This window comes from Mya arenaria, chromosome 3, assembly GCF_026914265.1.
Source record: "Mya arenaria isolate MELC-2E11 chromosome 3, ASM2691426v1".
Classification (NCBI taxonomy): domain Eukaryota; kingdom Metazoa; phylum Mollusca; class Bivalvia; order Myida; family Myidae; genus Mya; species Mya arenaria.
The window spans coordinates 50,866,058-50,882,772 of record NC_069124.1 but is presented as its reverse complement, the minus strand read 5'-3'; the positions used below and the strand labels follow the sequence as shown (position 1 = coordinate 50,882,772).

Here is a 16,715-nt window from a genome sequence, read left to right as displayed (position 1 = left end):
GGAAGTTTATTCCAGAGGCCATTATTAAGGACATTCGCAAGTCCAAGTCTAGACTCAGAAAATCACTTTTATTGAATAACAAAATCAGTTTAATTCCATTCTTTCACAAAAATAAATTTGATTAATTGTACAATTTTGAATAGATATAAAATTCAGCACCTTTCATCATCATAACACAACTAGAAAGAAAGATGCAGTGAAATTAAGATTTACAGTTTTGCCACTTGGGTCTTAACTCAGACTTGAGACTGGTTGTTATCATGGTCCCTGGTATTGTATTCACAATCATCTTAAGTCTGAGTTTGAGACCCAGGTTTAGAAAAGCAAAATTGTATTTTTTTTGTGCAAAAAATGCTATACTAGGAGCATAGAGGATCTGGTGGTCAATTCTCAAACTCAGAATTAAGACATTAAAGAATAATTATGACCCTGGTGGCACTGTAGTGAAAACAAGCACGCAATAAACACACACTGTTTTTTAGTATGTTCTCAAAATAATGACTTTGATTTCTGCCATTTCCATTATTAAAACTTCACTGATTCAAAGACAATCCATTTTGATGACGCAGTTTGAATGCTTTGATGTCCAACTTACAGTACCGTAAGACAATACATGATCAGATCTACAATAGACTTGTAAGGGCTGCTATATCAGAACTGTAATTACTTGTTATTTTAGATTTTTTTTCCGTTACGAATAGTTCAGATATCTTTAGTGGTTGCTAATAAATTAAATATCCTGTTGCCATAGTGATAGAATTCAGATTTTTTCTTGAATTTTGTTTCCCACTGACTTAAATGCTTGAATGTTATTCCCATATGACCGACAGGGATTTGACATACATGTAACTGTAGAATAATGACATTTGGACATGTAACAGTATTTTGTTCGTGAATTCTTTAATTTCACATATATTTCTGGCTTCACTGAAGATAAATATGGTGATTTCAAGTTAAACAATTTGATAAAAACTTGATTAGTTTAATATTGCCACATTTTCCTATTGTGTAGTTGTTGTCAGGCAGACCCTTCGAAAAATTATTGGCTTTCATAAAGTATCATAATTTCATGTCTGTTCACTCTTCCTTATTTCGCACCATGGTCTTTAATTATTCATTAGATATGCAGCTAATTGAATGATGTTTAGAAAACTCAGATTTTACTATAATATGGTAATGTGCTCCCCAGGTAATTGTTACATCTGACAGTTGCCCCTGGTTACACATGACACTTGTCCCTGGTTATACAGGTCTGGCACTTGTCCCTGGTTAAACCTGGCTCTTGTCCCTGGTTACACCTGGCACTTGTCCCTGGTTACACCTGGCTCTTGTCCCTGGTTACATGTGACACTTGTCCCTGGTTACACCTGGCTCTTGTCCCTGGTTACACATGACACTTGTCCCTGGTTACACCTGGCTCTTGTCAATGGTTACACCTAGCACTTGTCCCTGGTTACACCTGGCTCTTGTCCCTGGTTACACCTGGCTCTTGTTCCTTGGTTACATGTGACACTTGTCCCTGGTTACACCTGGCTCTTGTCCATGGTTACACCTAGCATTTTTCCCTGGTTACACCTGGCTCTTGTCCCTGGTTACACTTGACATTTGTCCATGGTTACACCTAGCACTTGCCCCAGTTACACTTGACATTGGTTCATGGTTACACTTGGCCCTTGTCCCTTGTTATACTTGGCACTTGTCCCAGCTACACTTGGCAGTTGCCCTTGGTATTTGTCCCGAGTTAGACTTGGCGTTGGTCCCTGAATACACTTGGCATTTGTTCATGGCTTCACTTGGTCTTTGTCCCTGGTTACCCATAGCACTTGTCTCAGGTACTATTGGCAGTTTTCCTTTGCTCTTTTTTCATGGTTTACATTTGGCATTGATCCCAGGATACACTTGGTATTTGTCCCTGGTTACACTTTGCACTTGTCCTTGGTAACACTTTGCACTTGTCCAAGTTACACTTGTCAGTTGTCCTTGGCATTGGTCCCAGGATACACTTGGCATTTGTCCATGGTTGCACTTGGTCTTTATCCCTGTTTACACTTGGCTCTTGTCCAAGTTACACTTGGCTCTTTACACTTGGCTCTTGTCCAAGTTGCACTTGGCTCTTGTCCTTGGCATTTGTCCCAGGTTACACTTGGCATTTGTCCCAGGTTACACTTGGCATTGGTCCATGGTAACACTTGACCTTTATCCCTTGTTATACTTGACACTTGTCCCTGTTTATACTTGTTATACTAGCCACAGTATATTTCAATTAATTTTACCTTGACCTTCAGTATGGCTCATGGTACCAACATCATTTTCCAGTTTAAGTGACCTTGACCCTCATTATGACTCATGGTACCGACATCATTTTTCATTCAAAGTGACCTTGACCCTCGTTGTGACTCACTGAAGCCACATGTTGTTTTTTTCCTTTAAATTGGCCTTGAACTTTGACATGTGTTTTCCTATCACCAGTTGGAATGGAGTATGTTATGTGTTTTTTTGCTTTGTTTTTTCCAGATAGTCCCACCCGGAGGGAATACGACATTTGATGTTGTTTTTCTCGCCCGACAAGAAGGGAACGTGGAAAATACTTTATATATCCATACTTCCTTGGGCTCTTTTAAATATCAGGTTTGTACATTACATTATATTCAAATTTAATTAACTTTCATGTTTTGATAAAGTTCTAAATATCATTATGTTGTTCATCAATTGGAATTAATTGGCAATGACTGTTTAAGCCATGCTCTAGGCGGATACTTCATATTTCATACATAACTGCATAAGGAAACAACACCATAGTTATTACTTGTCAAAGATTGGGGTACATATTTATGGAGAAAGTTTTATTTATTTGTTATAATCTTTATAAAACATTCTGCAGACATTGGGTATAAATCTTGTCTGAAATCCTTGTCATAAAATTTGTTTCCAGTCTGCTTCTTGAAAATGTCATAAATAACATTGTATAACAAAAAGCAAGAAAGCAAATTTCATATTTGTGTATTTCTTGGAATAAAAGGTCATCCTCGGTCATAACCTTTCTGTACTTAAATTATTGTGTAGAAGTTTATTCACAACATTGTATATTGGGACATAATCATTATTGTATTGCCCTCTTAATATTGGTGGTACATTCCGTAAATGAGCTTTATATCACAATGTCCACAGAGGCCCATTATTGATTGTGGCAAATACTGTCCACCCTTCCGCTATGATACGGTTATGTTGGATGGGAATTTTGAATTACAAGGAGTCAAATGATATATCTGTCAAAATCAAGATTTCTTAGCTTCCCTGTTAGAAATAGGTGTCAAATTTAGATTTTTCTGCGATAAGTATTTTGCCGCTACAAGAAATACTATCATCTACTTGGTATGGAATTATAGGTCTGTGCCAGACCATTGTGTTCATGTTAGAAGGCTTTTAAACCTTCTCTTTCTCGTCTAGACTTTCAATGATACAGCCTGTATGTATTATGACACATTAGTTTAAACACCTTTCGGAGAATGATGTGAGGGCATTTCCTTTTGAGATGAAAAAAATCCTATAGCAGACAATTTAGCCACTATTATTACATAAGTGATTGACAAGTGTTTGTTATGCATCATTTGGCTTTCACATTAACCGAGACCTATGCCTTAAAAATCAGGAGTCATTAATAACATTAAAATCAAATGACTACTCCCTGGAAACCTTAAATGATTCAATGCATCATCTTTGACTCGGCCATATTTGATTCTAGTAAAAGCCCTGTATAAGTAAGGACAATTGTTTTGAGACTCCAGAGAGCATCTTACGCATGACCTGACAAAGATTCCGGTACATGTAGTAACCAGTCTTGATCTGACGTTGTGTGATTATGATGCATGACCATTTAACAATTTTACACATGATTACTAGTGTGAGAGATGGTTGCCCCACTGATGGGGATCGTCAGATTGATTGGATCTGACCTCTCTCCACTCTCATTTCCTAGTAATGAGCAGGTCTCTGAGGAGTTTAAGTGAAAAGCTTCTATCTGCTTCCTTATTTAATGTCACTTAGAACATTTAAGCGTTTATACCTACGATGTTATCTTTTATCAATCATGTATGTATCTGCAATTTTCCATTTAGTTGCTACCATTATATTGTCAAGTGTAGAAATCTGACATTGGAATTTTTTTCTTTCCATGTTAGCCATGTGCTTGCAATCGCCAATCAGTTTTTTTCCACTGGTTATTGAGAGATTAAAGCTGCTGCTGTACTCTCATAGAATGTACATTTTGACAACTTATATATTTTTTATTTTGAAACGAGCCAATTTATTGCATGGAAACCAGTGATATAAGACTGCTGACAAAAACTGAGATCGCAGATTTTCATATCTTATTTAAAAAATTGATTATTTTTTGCATTTTCTTAAACCGCTAGTAACGCTTTTAGCCATAAAACTTTTTTCGAACGGAAAAATGAAAATCTGTGATCTGATCTTTTGTCAGCAGTCTTAAATCATTGGTTTGCAGATATTTACGAAAGAATTGGCTCATTCCAAGACAAAAAATAAAAAGTTGTCAAAATGGTAAATCTGTGAGAGTGCAGCATTAACAGCTTTTTTTTTAAATTTATATTCCCCTGTTGTTTTGAACGTTTTGAATCCTTCGTGGGTCGTCTTGTATTTGTGACATGGTTAAAAATTATCATCCACTTTAATTCCACATCAATCGTGGTTTTGTTCAACAGATTTACCCGACCTTTATTTTAGAAGATGCAAAAACATTTCCTATATTGAATGCTCCTAATTTTCACCCAAAATCAAACTATGATAAAAGACACTTTTTGGTCAAACCATGTTGAATCATAAAAAAACAAACGTTTTATGTCTCCAAAGCTTCTTCTGAAAAACTGACTCAGAAAATGAATTATATTTGCTTAAAACTACATTAAGGTAGGGAGATAAAGTTTGGTTAAGATAAAGATTTTTTTATCAGGATTGTCATTCTAAATGATAAATTATGTAGAAACAAAAAAAGTTTAATCTTTGTCCGAACCTGTTTTGAAGTTATGGGAAAATTTAGTTTTTTTTTCGGCCAAAATCCATAAACTTTAAAGCAATAAAAGTATTTGTTAATGGTTCAATTTCAGATCTTGTTTGGGGAAAAACATATGTTTTGAATCTGTTTCTGGTTATTTGGTAGATAATTAAACCAAAATAAATTTATTATTGAATTTGGTTTGCAGGTTTTTGGGGTAGGAACAGCAAATCCATACAGACTTCGGCCATATTTAGGAGCCAGAGTTCCGGTCAACAGCAGTTTTGCACCTCTGATAAATATGCACAACCCTCACAGTACAACGCTTCAGGTAATCATGAATGTCACTGATATTTATGCACAACCCTCACAGTACAACGCTTCAGGTAATCATGAATGTCACTGATATATATGCACAACCCACACAGTACAACGCTTCAGGTTATCATGAATGTCACTGATATTTATGCACAACCCTCACAGTACAACGCTTCAGGTAATCATGAATGTAACGGATAAATATGAACAATCCTCACAGTACAACGCTTCAGGTAATCATGAATGTAACGGATAAATATGCACAACCCTCACAGTACAACGCTTCAGGTTATCATGAATGTCACTGATATTTATGCACAACCCTCACAGTACAACACTTCAGGTTATCATGAATGTCACTGATATTTATGCACAACCCTCACAGTACAATGCTTCAGGTAATCATGAATGTAACAGATAAATATGAACAACCCTCACAGTACAATGCTTCAGGTAATCATGGATGTAACAGATAAATATGCACAACCCTCACAGTACAACGCTTCAGGTAATCATGAATGTAACGGATAAATATGAACAACCCTCACAGTACAAGGCTTCATGTAATCATGAATGTAACAGATAAATATGCACAACCCTCACAGTACAACGCTTCAGGTTATCATGAATGTAACAGATAAATATGAACAACCCTCACAGTACAACGCTTCAGGTAATCATGAATGTAACAGATAAATATGCACAACCCTCACAGTACAAGGCTTCATGTAATCATGAATGTAACAGATAAATATGCACAACGCTCACAGTACAACACTTCAGAAATTCATGAATGTAACAGATAAATGTGCACAACCCGCACAGTACAATGCTTTAGGAATTCATGAATGTAACAGATCAATATGCACAACCTTCACAGTAAAGCACTTCAGGTTATCATGTCTGTTACGGATAACTATGCACAAACTCCCCGTACATCGCTTCATTATGAAGCAACATTTTCAAGTTTACAATTTCTGCTGGCCTGTAAATGTCTGAGGTCTTTGGTATAGTCTTGCTTGTGCATCAAAAAATAATGCATTGTCATTGACAAAATCTTAGACTTGATTAAAAAAAAGGTTTGTGTATTTCAGGTGCTAGAGATATTTTCCAGTGAGGGGGATTTACACTTGGAGCTTCCAACGGGGGAAAAAGAGGCACCACGGTCTTTATGGGTATGTACGCAGTCAGCTTATGGTTCCAGTATGGAGTGCTAGACTTGGTTTGTTGGGCTAAGAGGAATACAAGCCTGTTTGGTTTTCAATGATTTAAGGTAATTTGATATTTTTTGTACATGAAGAACAAAAAATATTCAAAAACATAAAGAATTGAGAATACCATGCAGACTGCATCTTAATAATTAAAACTTGGGAGTCATTCAGACTCACTCATACCTTGGGAAAACTTAATCACCAACAGAGAAAGTTGGTAGCCTGAATACATTGGTTATCAAGGCTGGGCACGAGCAATGTGTCACAATATTATATTGTTAATCTACCGATCTGTAAAACAAAAACATTACCTGTGTGCATGTACCAATAAGATTTACCTTCCGGAATTGTGTTAGCGATTATGCATACTTATTCAAGGCATATATTAACGTATTGACCTACTGATGTTTGCTACTACTAAATCTAAATGGACCTGATTCACAGCAGAGGGATAGTGATGATTGAATCAATTACTCGCGCTAGAGGGGAAGTGACAATTGAATCAATTACTCTTGATAGAGGGATAGCGACAATCAAATCAATTACTTTCACAAGATAGATAGCAATGATTAAAACAGTTTTACTGGCTTTAGAGAGATAGCAGCAATTTAATCAGTTCCTGGAACTAGAGGGATAGCTAAGATTGAATCAGAAACTCGCACTAGAGGGATAGTGATGATTGAATCAATTACTCACCGTAGAGGGATAGCAAAGATTGAATCAATTACTCACAATAGAGGGATAGCGAATATTGAATCACTCTCACATTAGAGGGATAGCGAAGATTGAATCACTTACTCACACTAGAGGGATAGCAAAGATTGAATCAATTACTCACACTAGAGGGATAGCGAAGATTGGATCAATTACTCACATTAGAGGGATAGCGAAGATTAAATCAATTAGTTACACTAGAGGGATAGCAAAGATTGAATCAGATACTCACACTAGAGGGATTACCAAGATTGAATCAATTACTCACATTAGAGGGATAGCAACAATCAGTTGATCGTGCTAGAGGGATAGCGATTATTAAATCAACAACTCGCACATGAGGGATGGCAACTTTTCAATCAGTTACTCGCACTAGAGAATAGTGACAATTAAATCAAATAGTCTAAGCCTCTCTCTGATGACTTGTTTTTATGTTATTTTTTAGAAATCAACCCTATGAAATTAAAACATCCAATCATATGCACAGAATTACAGGAATTCATCGAGCTTGTGGCATAGGCCAGGGTCATATTCAAGTAGTCTTTGACTGTAAGACTACTCATTATTTTTTAGACTGCCAAAGTCTTAAATAAGCACAACCCAGCAAGCCCTGCACTGGTAAACTGCTTTCCTTGCTTGGTCAAATTCTGGATTTTATATAATAGAAAGGCTTGTTAAAAAAATGATGCTAAGCAAAATTGCAAGAATTTAGGCTTGTACATTCAAAAGTATAATTTCAATGACTGGGGTTTCCTCTGTCCATAAGCCTTTCTTCAATTACTGCACATATATCAGTATTAAAGCTGCCTAATAAAAAAGTAGGTTTTAATGCCGGGTAAAACGCTTCAGATAAATGAAAGTATGTGGAGAGAACATTAAACTGTGTCTAGTATTCATGGTATGTAATTGAAATGTTATTGTTGAAGTCCAGACAGATGCTTAAGAAGGAAGTATTAATTGTATCCTCATAATAAGACAGACAGTGTCTGTGTAGTGCAGATTAACAAAAGACATCTACTATTATTTGCTCATCTTTTGTAGAAAATATATAGTTAAGGTTCTTTGTAACATTTAAGAAATCACATTTCTGAGTTTGAGTCCAAAACTAAGACTCAAGATGTCAATGAATACGACCCCATTACACCACGAGCATGATTCATTACACCACGAGCATGATTCATTACACCACGAGCATGATTCATATCAAATAATAGCAGTCTTCATAATCAAGCTTCAATAAATAAGTATAAACTAACCTATAACCCCTGCATTTTACTTGATTTCAGGAGATTCCTCCCTACGAAACTAAGACGATAATGAAGGCCAACTTCGTAGGGAGGACGGAAAATAACCATACCGCCTTCATACGAATTAAAACAGATCACAAAAAAGAAAAACAGTTACTAGTTTTACCCATGGAGGTAGAAGTGACTTCAAGTAAGTGATAAAGAATAACCAATAAAAGTTAATTTATTTACAAATTTTTACACATTAAACTCGAGAAGACTGTCTCAGCTTGTAAATTGTGCATGCAGTTTGTACATGAGTATGTATGCTACTGAACAATATTTACTTAATTGCTTTTTTATTCAGTTTGAGGTAAATGTTTCACATTCCTTTTAAAATTTTAACGTGATAATTTTTTTTTAAAAAGACGTCTATGGTTTCCAAAATTTTTTTTGTCTGTTTACTACAGAGGAGCATTACTTGCCAAAAGTTGTGTTCTACAATAAAAAAATTAAAATATAAAAAAAATCTTTATCATCCAACCAATCCACAAAGTTGTGGGAAGGTTAACTGCTAATAAGCAAGTTTTTAATTGTGGCCTTGGTATCATATTCTCTCAATTTTTGTAGGTTACGTTTTTCGGTTTTAAATGCATAAAAGCTCAAGTAGCTGTAACTTATGCATATTTCATGTTATATTTTTTTCCAGCTCCCGGTATATATTTAGCAACAGAGTTGATAGATTTTGGAATAGTGCGGACTTTTGACGAGCCCAAAACTGTTCCAGTGAATTTAATCAACACTGGGCGTTCCGTGGTGCCGATATCAGTAAGTGTTAGCATTCCAACCCAGACATCTTTATAAAATTTATAAAAATATAAATTAACGATCTTCATACAGTTAAGGTACTATGAAAGATTTAATGTCTTTAATGACCGTTTAAAATCAGTATGAGGTATCACAGTGGTATAGGTGTCTGCAGTTCACCCCAGTGATTGTGGGTTCCAGCCAATCAGTGCTCTTTCTTATGGCCTCTCAAACTCCAGGACAGACTTCCCCCAAGAAGTGCTCGAGAGAATGTAATTTCAGTATATACTTAACAATAACTGATTGTGATTTGTTAGCAACAGTAACGTACAAAGTTTGTTTTTTGTTTTTACTTTCAGAGTGTGACTGTACATCCCCCAAATGAAGCAATATCTGTAGACTTTCGACCAATTAAATTGCAGCCGGATCTATTGCGACAGACTACAGTAGCGCGTATAACTTTTAGAGGTCAGTCATTGGACAGTTATTGAATGAGATATTTATTAAATGGTATAAATATATAAGGCATCTTCCATATCCAAAAATAAGTTTCCTTTGTTTTATATAAAACTGTTTCAATTTATCTGTATGACTGTATAATAGCATACGCTGATGCTTTTGTTATTTTATGTTTTTTATTTGAAGAATGATGGGTAATTTTCATCATCAAACTCAAGTAATACACATGAAAAGAATGCATTCTTTGAGATAGGCCTTTTATGTGTGAAAAATCCTAATTTTAACTGGTTGGTATTGTTTATGATATATTTGAGTTCAAGGCTGAGAAATGATAACTTCAATATAGATATGCAGACTTACTAATGTAACATCCTAGAACAATTTGAAGGCCACTTCAATAGCTCTTGTAAATTGTTGTGAACTGTTTCCTGATGTTTTTAAGCACATCTTCAAGTACTTCCCTAAACTTATGGCGTACATTTTTGGAACATACCAAACATAGTAATGCATCTATGATGCAAAATACGATTTGTTCTAAAGCTGCACTCTCACAGATTGACCGATTTGAAAACTTTTTCATTTTTTGTCTCAGAATCAGCTGATTTTCACATCAGTGTTTTCAAATCAGTCATACAGGAGAACACACAATATAACAGATCTCAATTGTTTGGAAAAATGCCATTTTTTTTTTTTTTTCTGAAAGCCTTAGTAACGGTTTTAGCCATACAGGATCAATTTCCAGTGTAAATATTAAAAACTTTGAACTGATCTTTATCAGCAGTCTTATATCACAGGTTTCAGACAATTATTAAAAAAAATGGCTTATTTCAAGTTTAAAATTTTTTCTATTTATCTATTTTCAGCATCCAAAGCCATAAATCCGAAGTTTTGGTCAGGAAAGATAATAATACGGTCAAAAAACAATGTCCATAAAATATCAATACCTTACGAAGCAAAAGTTTTACATGGGTAAGTAAAAAAAGTCATCAAGCCTTTATTCGAGCTGCATGGTACAAGTGTTTTGAATACTCGTATTGTTAGTGCGTTTGTTTGTTTGTTTTTGAGAAAAAACAATCATAATATTGTTGTAGTTCTGATGTTTTAAGTGATATGCCAAACATTTAACATTTTTGTAAGAACTAAGATATTGTTGGAAGATGTTAACATGAAACTGATGTAGCACACATGTTTCCATTGACAAAAGCATTGGTTTATTATGGCCAATGACCCTGGCTATTCCCGATTAGTACTCTTATCGCTTGAACTAGGCTTGGATTTGAAGATATTGACTCATAAAGTTCAGATTGGAAAAGAAATCAAAAACCTTCACACAACCTTATGTTGCGTAGTGTTAAAAAAATGTGTAAAATCTATAACTTCTTTATTTATATATAGAAATATAGAAATACATATGTTTATATGTTAATTTATTGAAATGAGTGTCCCTTTTTAATGGATTGCATCATATGGTTTGTTATTATAGTATTGATATGACGCAATAATATCGTAACATTTTGATCAATGATATTACAAGATAACAAAGAACAAAGTTGGAAAAGATGTACTTAAGTAAGTGTAAAGATAATAATAGAAGTATTGTCATATCGCACACACTTAAATATCTTAAGCATCCAATCTAGATATTTATATGAAACTTCATATACTAGTCCACGATGTAAATATGCATATGTTTAGCAAGTTCCATAACTCTGGCTAATATATTTATGAAATTTGGTATACTAGTCCAAGAATAACTCTTGCTAAAGTATTAGTTTGTTTTTTTCCCTTAGTCATCTGAAGTGCATTGGCGTCTGCTTACTTTGCTCTTGCTTTTAAATCTGGTTTGTGTTTTTCAGGTCGCTGACCTACCACAAGAACAGCACGTTCTTTTTTGCCCACAACCATCCATTAAACCACAGTCGCTACCTGCTGTTTACAAACACATTCAACTTTTCTCTTGTGCTTTATAATGTGACCCTCCCGCCAGAGGTTCATCACATCTTTTCTGTAAGTGTAAATTTTGCTTTAATGTTTTTTATGTAATATTCTTGAGCCAGAATATCACTGCTTGCCTTTAAACATGTCAATTTATTTATCTGATAAAGTAGGATAATGAAAGTTTACAACAAATTCACAATTGGAAGATGAACTGTTCTATATTTGACATGTTTTAATGACTGTCTCAATTGTAGCATTATAACTTTCTGAATGGGAATTGTATATGCATTTAACATTTAATGGCAAGTTCTTCAATATATCTCTTGGTGTAAAAGAACCCTTATGGATTAAACATAGTAATTACATGTCGATACTGCCTTAGGTCTGTTTGCAAAATAATGTGACCACAAAGTTTTATTATTTTCTGTTTCAGATCTGGAACTTTACAAAGCCTGTTTTGTTGCCTCCACAGCAGCACATAGCTCCGTTTGTTCTGCGTTTTCACACATACTTACCCTCGCTTCACTTCAAGACCGTCCTCAGTCTCCATACTAACGCTTCAATATTTGAAATTCCACTCATTATTTATAATGGGCAGTTAAAAGTGAGTATGCAGTAAACATTTAATCCATGTGATCTTTGGTTTCATTTATTAAAGGCCATTTTTCGAAAAACACTATTCAAAGAAATACTGGATTAAGTTGCTGTTTCATGTTATCATATTCTTTGAAATTCATACTGCTTAATTTAGATTTTATACATGAAGTACATTTCAATAGGAGAAGATTTTTAGGTTTCATTTTTCGAAAAAAAAACACTATTCAGAGTAATACTGTATTGCTGTTTCAACCCATGTTATAACATACTTTAAAGTTCACACCAGTTAATTTAGGTTATTATCATACAGTTCAATAGGATTTATAACAGGGGTTCTTTAATTCAGGATTGAGAACTTTTAACATTCAGACTATTGTACTGTTGTATTTTTTGTGTGTGAGACTTTTGCATCAAAAGCAATAGGAAGTACTTTGAAATGAATATAAATGACTTTGGAAACAATTTCATAGGACATGAATCCCTCCCCCTTAGGCCATTTTTTCAGGATTGGCAATTATCAGCTAGTGGTGCTCTCTTTTTGGCTGTTTATAATCAACATGTATATACTATATGCTAAAATGTTTCATTTTTTGTTGTAGATAAAACCCCATGATCCCCAGAAATTAGAAGGCCAGTTAGATTTTGGTACAATGGGGGTTAAAGAAAATAGAAGTGTATTGTTTACACTCATAAATGATAATCCAATAGAGGTATGTGGCTTATCAGTAATATTATAAACTTTATTTATTTTACTACGATTGTAAAGAAATTATTTTAACTTGTACTAAGTCACCCTCATTGGCATGATGTTGCGCGATAGTGTGGTCTTGTGTTGTTGGGGAAACCAGAGAACCCGGAGAAAACCCACTTGTCCGGCTTGGTGACCACCAACCAAACTCACATATGACCAGGCTGGGAATCAAACCTGTGTCGCCTTGTTGAGAAGGGAGTGCGCTTACCTGGCAACTGTGGCTGATTAGTTATGACTTAAAAAAAAATAAAATATGTATGGATTATCACATTTAAAATTTTGTTGTTTTCTTTTATATTCGGCCATTTGTTGAATGGAGAAATGAATATATAATCTTAAAATTAAGTAAATTAAAGTTGTTTTAAAGAAAGATTTGAGGTAATGCACCATTCTATGGGCTGATTTTTCAGAATGTAAAAATGTTGTTACCGTCATCGTTGTTTACTTAAAATTCATTACTGCTCTGAAAGTTTAATAGATGCGCATGTGATCTGCTGTATTTCTAACAAGATTCCAGACAAGTATTTCAGCTGTTCTTGTTTAGATTTAAAAATGTGAGCACATCATTAAATATTTCATATTCAAAAGTTACCAACCATGTCATTAATCACATATTCTATAACCAAGTTCTGAACAATCAGCCCAAAGAATCAATTTATAACAATCTTTGTACAAAAGTAGAAATTTTCTTTATTTCAGCTGTATTTGTATGAGTATAGTACAGATATGAAAGGAGCGTCAATACAGATTTTAGGGATCGAGAGAGGGAATGGTACTGTATTGACGAGACAACACAATATCTCCGCAGTTAATACAGACCCTGTGAGTATTCACCGTTTCACTTAGTAGGGCTGCTTTACATAGTAATTAATAAATCTAAAGTACGACAAGTTAGTAAGGCCTTAAAAAAGATACATTTGGTTCAGGTTACCTGACCCTACCTACGAAATAGGTGCTGACCCTACCATTTCTTAAGTCAGTTGTTAAAAGTGAATATGATAATAATAAGAAAAAAATATCTTTTTAGAGTCTGTTTTAATATGTAGTTTTAAACCTTCAAAGCTTTAAACAGAAGATTACTTTAACACCATTCTCCGAAGATGACAATTATGTTACATAAAGCTTAATACATACATGTGATAACGTCTTGGACGTCCGGGATTATCCCGGAAATCGTATCTCTGTCACGGAGTCATGGAGGGTGCATGTTTGTCCCGGAAAGTCATAAAAAAAATAATTTCGGAATCGATTATCTTAATTTTACCAATGTAAGTCAGCTATTTTGCCTGTCCGGAACACTGGTCGTAAAACACAGGACATGTTCAGACACTAATCCGTTAATTGGTACGTGTGTCGTCGAGGTCATCGTCAATCACCCGATAATTGATCTATTGGCCTATTGTTGTGCTTAACGAGTCGGGGAGGGTTCTTGTATACAAATTCACAGAACCAAAACGCAAATTGTCTCCCTTAATCCTAGACTTAAATTTACATGTACATGTAAACTTGGCTAAAAATAGAATTCGCTCATGCAGACCTGGCTAAAATTAAGTCTCTATCAAAATTATATGCATCTTCAAACGGAAAAAAAGCTCATTGACTGGAAAATTTTAAAGCCTTGGAAAATATCTGGTGGTTGTTGTTTTTTTCAAGAAAATGTAGCAAAAAACCCAAACCATGTCAAGTAAAAAATATGTCTTGGCAGTCAAAATAGGTACATTTTCCAGACATTAAAAACGACTGAAATAGCCCCAGATATGCTCTAGAATACACCACAGACGTTCCCCATTTTTAAAAAAAAATCCGGGGGGGGGGCATGCCAGACACCCCTAGTGTGCGTTAACATTATGACGAGTGTCCCGGAATCGACCCAAGAAATTATCACACGTATGCTTAATAAAATATTTTATTTTTTTAAAGCCTACCTACCCTGCCTGTTTTTGAAAAGGATGTAACCCTAACTAAACCATTTTATTTTTTGACCTTACCGAAGCTTGGAAAAGTGCAACACCTAAGTTCACATCATTTTTGCTTTAGGAGGTAACGAATGCTCATTATGCTGTTTGAACTGGTAGATAAGTAATTTAACTGCATAGTAAAGTGTTTTCTGTCATTGATTTATAGTCATCCTCCAGGGTGTAAAAGTGTTTTTTCAATGTTAAGTTAAATATTAAATAAAAGTGATTAATGAATCATGCAAATACATGGCAACTTCAAATTGAGTATTAGTACGGTACCATCTTCATATAATGTATTGAAGGTAAGCACAATTCGCCATAAACATTTTGGAGAGCTGAACCAGTGGTACAATAGCTTGATAACCTACTAGACATGACCTTAACTGAACTAGACCAAGTATAAACCACATGGAATCATACAAAAAAGTGTTAAAAAAAACTTCTAAAATGTACTTAAATTATTGACAGTACCATAACTTATAATTCACAATTTTCAGTAAATATTTGCATGCGCTTAACAACAATCTCAAATATTTGCAATAATATACTGATAAAAATTAAATGTTCGATATTTTGCTGTTGTCTGCTAATCACTTAGAAAATTAACCAGAAAAAAAGGTCTGTATCAATGCTTTAGATGATGATACCACCATACCACTTTGTCATGCTCAGTTTAAAACCGGTGTTACAACGTTTCAGGTGATGATAATACCATACCACTTTGTCATGCTCAGTTTAAAACCTGTGTTACAACCTTTCAGGTGATGATAATACCATACCACTTTGCAGTGCTCAGTTTAAAACCAGTGTTACAACCTTTCAGGTGATGATACCACCATACCACTTTGCGGTGCTCAGTTTAAAACTGGTGGCTCCAGAAGAGGAAGGGCAGTATCAAGCAGAAGTTATTATTGCCACACCTTATCAGGTCTCAAACAATTCTTGTATTTATTTGTTGACAAGATAGGAATATAACTTGAATAACTGGAATAATAAATGTTCATATAGTTTTCTCAGTGAATGTACTATTTTTCAATGTGAATTTTCTGTTTGAAATGTTTAAATTATCGTGATAAAAGATGAAAGTATATACATGTTTGAAAAGTCATGCCATTTCGGTGGCCATGCTTCTTGGCAGCGAACAATCAAACAGAATTGTATGGTTTATCATGAACTACGTTTACCAGGGTTGTCTGTGAAGTTAGTGGAATTTAAAAATGAAAGGAACAAATTTTGTTGAAAATGTTTGTAAATTGTAATAAGTGAACTTCAATGCAATTATCATGGATACCAGAAATCTAGGTGAATCGCTGTATGAATGCATCATTCTTGATCATTATCATTGATTGCATTGACATCATGTGTATCAATTTTCTAGCATATTCAACAATTTAAAAAAAAAAATATGTTAAAAATTCCGCTAACTTCCCAAACACCCCTCGTATATGCTTGGTCACATCAGAGACTTTCTGGTAATGATATGATGGTATCTTAAAATACCAATGGTGACTTATCTTTGTTACAGGACACATTTATACCAGTAACAGTGAGAACATCCGAAGGCAGTTTACATGCAATACCAGAGAGGGTGGTTTTTGACAAAGTTTTTCCTGTGAGTACCAGTTCATCACATGATTTTATAGTTTGAAGTGACATAAAGAAAAACCACAGGGACAATTACATATGTCAACATGCTCTAGACAATCTAACCACAGTCAGTCTGTA

At 34.6% G+C, this 16,715-nt stretch overlaps 1 protein-coding gene across 6 annotated transcripts in view; it reads left to right on the top strand.

Annotated features, from left to right (window-relative positions):
- LOC128226974 (transmembrane protein 131-like) overlaps positions 1–16,715 on the top strand; it is a 51,294-nt gene that overhangs the window by 16,010 nt on the left and 18,569 nt on the right. For 5 of the 6 annotated variants that reach the window (XM_052937112.1, XM_052937107.1, XM_052937111.1 and 2 more), the window contains exons 6-18: positions 2,515–2,628; positions 5,220–5,342; positions 6,424–6,504; positions 8,541–8,691; positions 9,190–9,308; positions 9,647–9,755; positions 10,610–10,715; positions 11,603–11,753; positions 12,118–12,288; positions 12,881–12,991; positions 13,732–13,854; positions 15,814–15,918; positions 16,516–16,602. In XM_052937112.1, the coding sequence (XP_052793072.1) occupies positions 2,515–2,628; positions 5,220–5,342; positions 6,424–6,504; positions 8,541–8,691; positions 9,190–9,308; positions 9,647–9,755; positions 10,610–10,715; positions 11,603–11,753; positions 12,118–12,288; positions 12,881–12,991; positions 13,732–13,854; positions 15,814–15,918; positions 16,516–16,602 (1,551 nt within the window). Of the gene's footprint in view, positions 1–2,514; positions 2,629–5,219; positions 5,343–5,916; positions 5,948–6,423; positions 6,505–8,540; positions 8,692–9,189; positions 9,309–9,646; positions 9,756–10,609; positions 10,716–11,602; positions 11,754–12,117; positions 12,289–12,880; positions 12,992–13,731; positions 13,855–15,813; positions 15,919–16,515; positions 16,603–16,715 lie in introns of those variants that run through there. The other variant, XM_052937113.1, reaches the window with a different exon arrangement.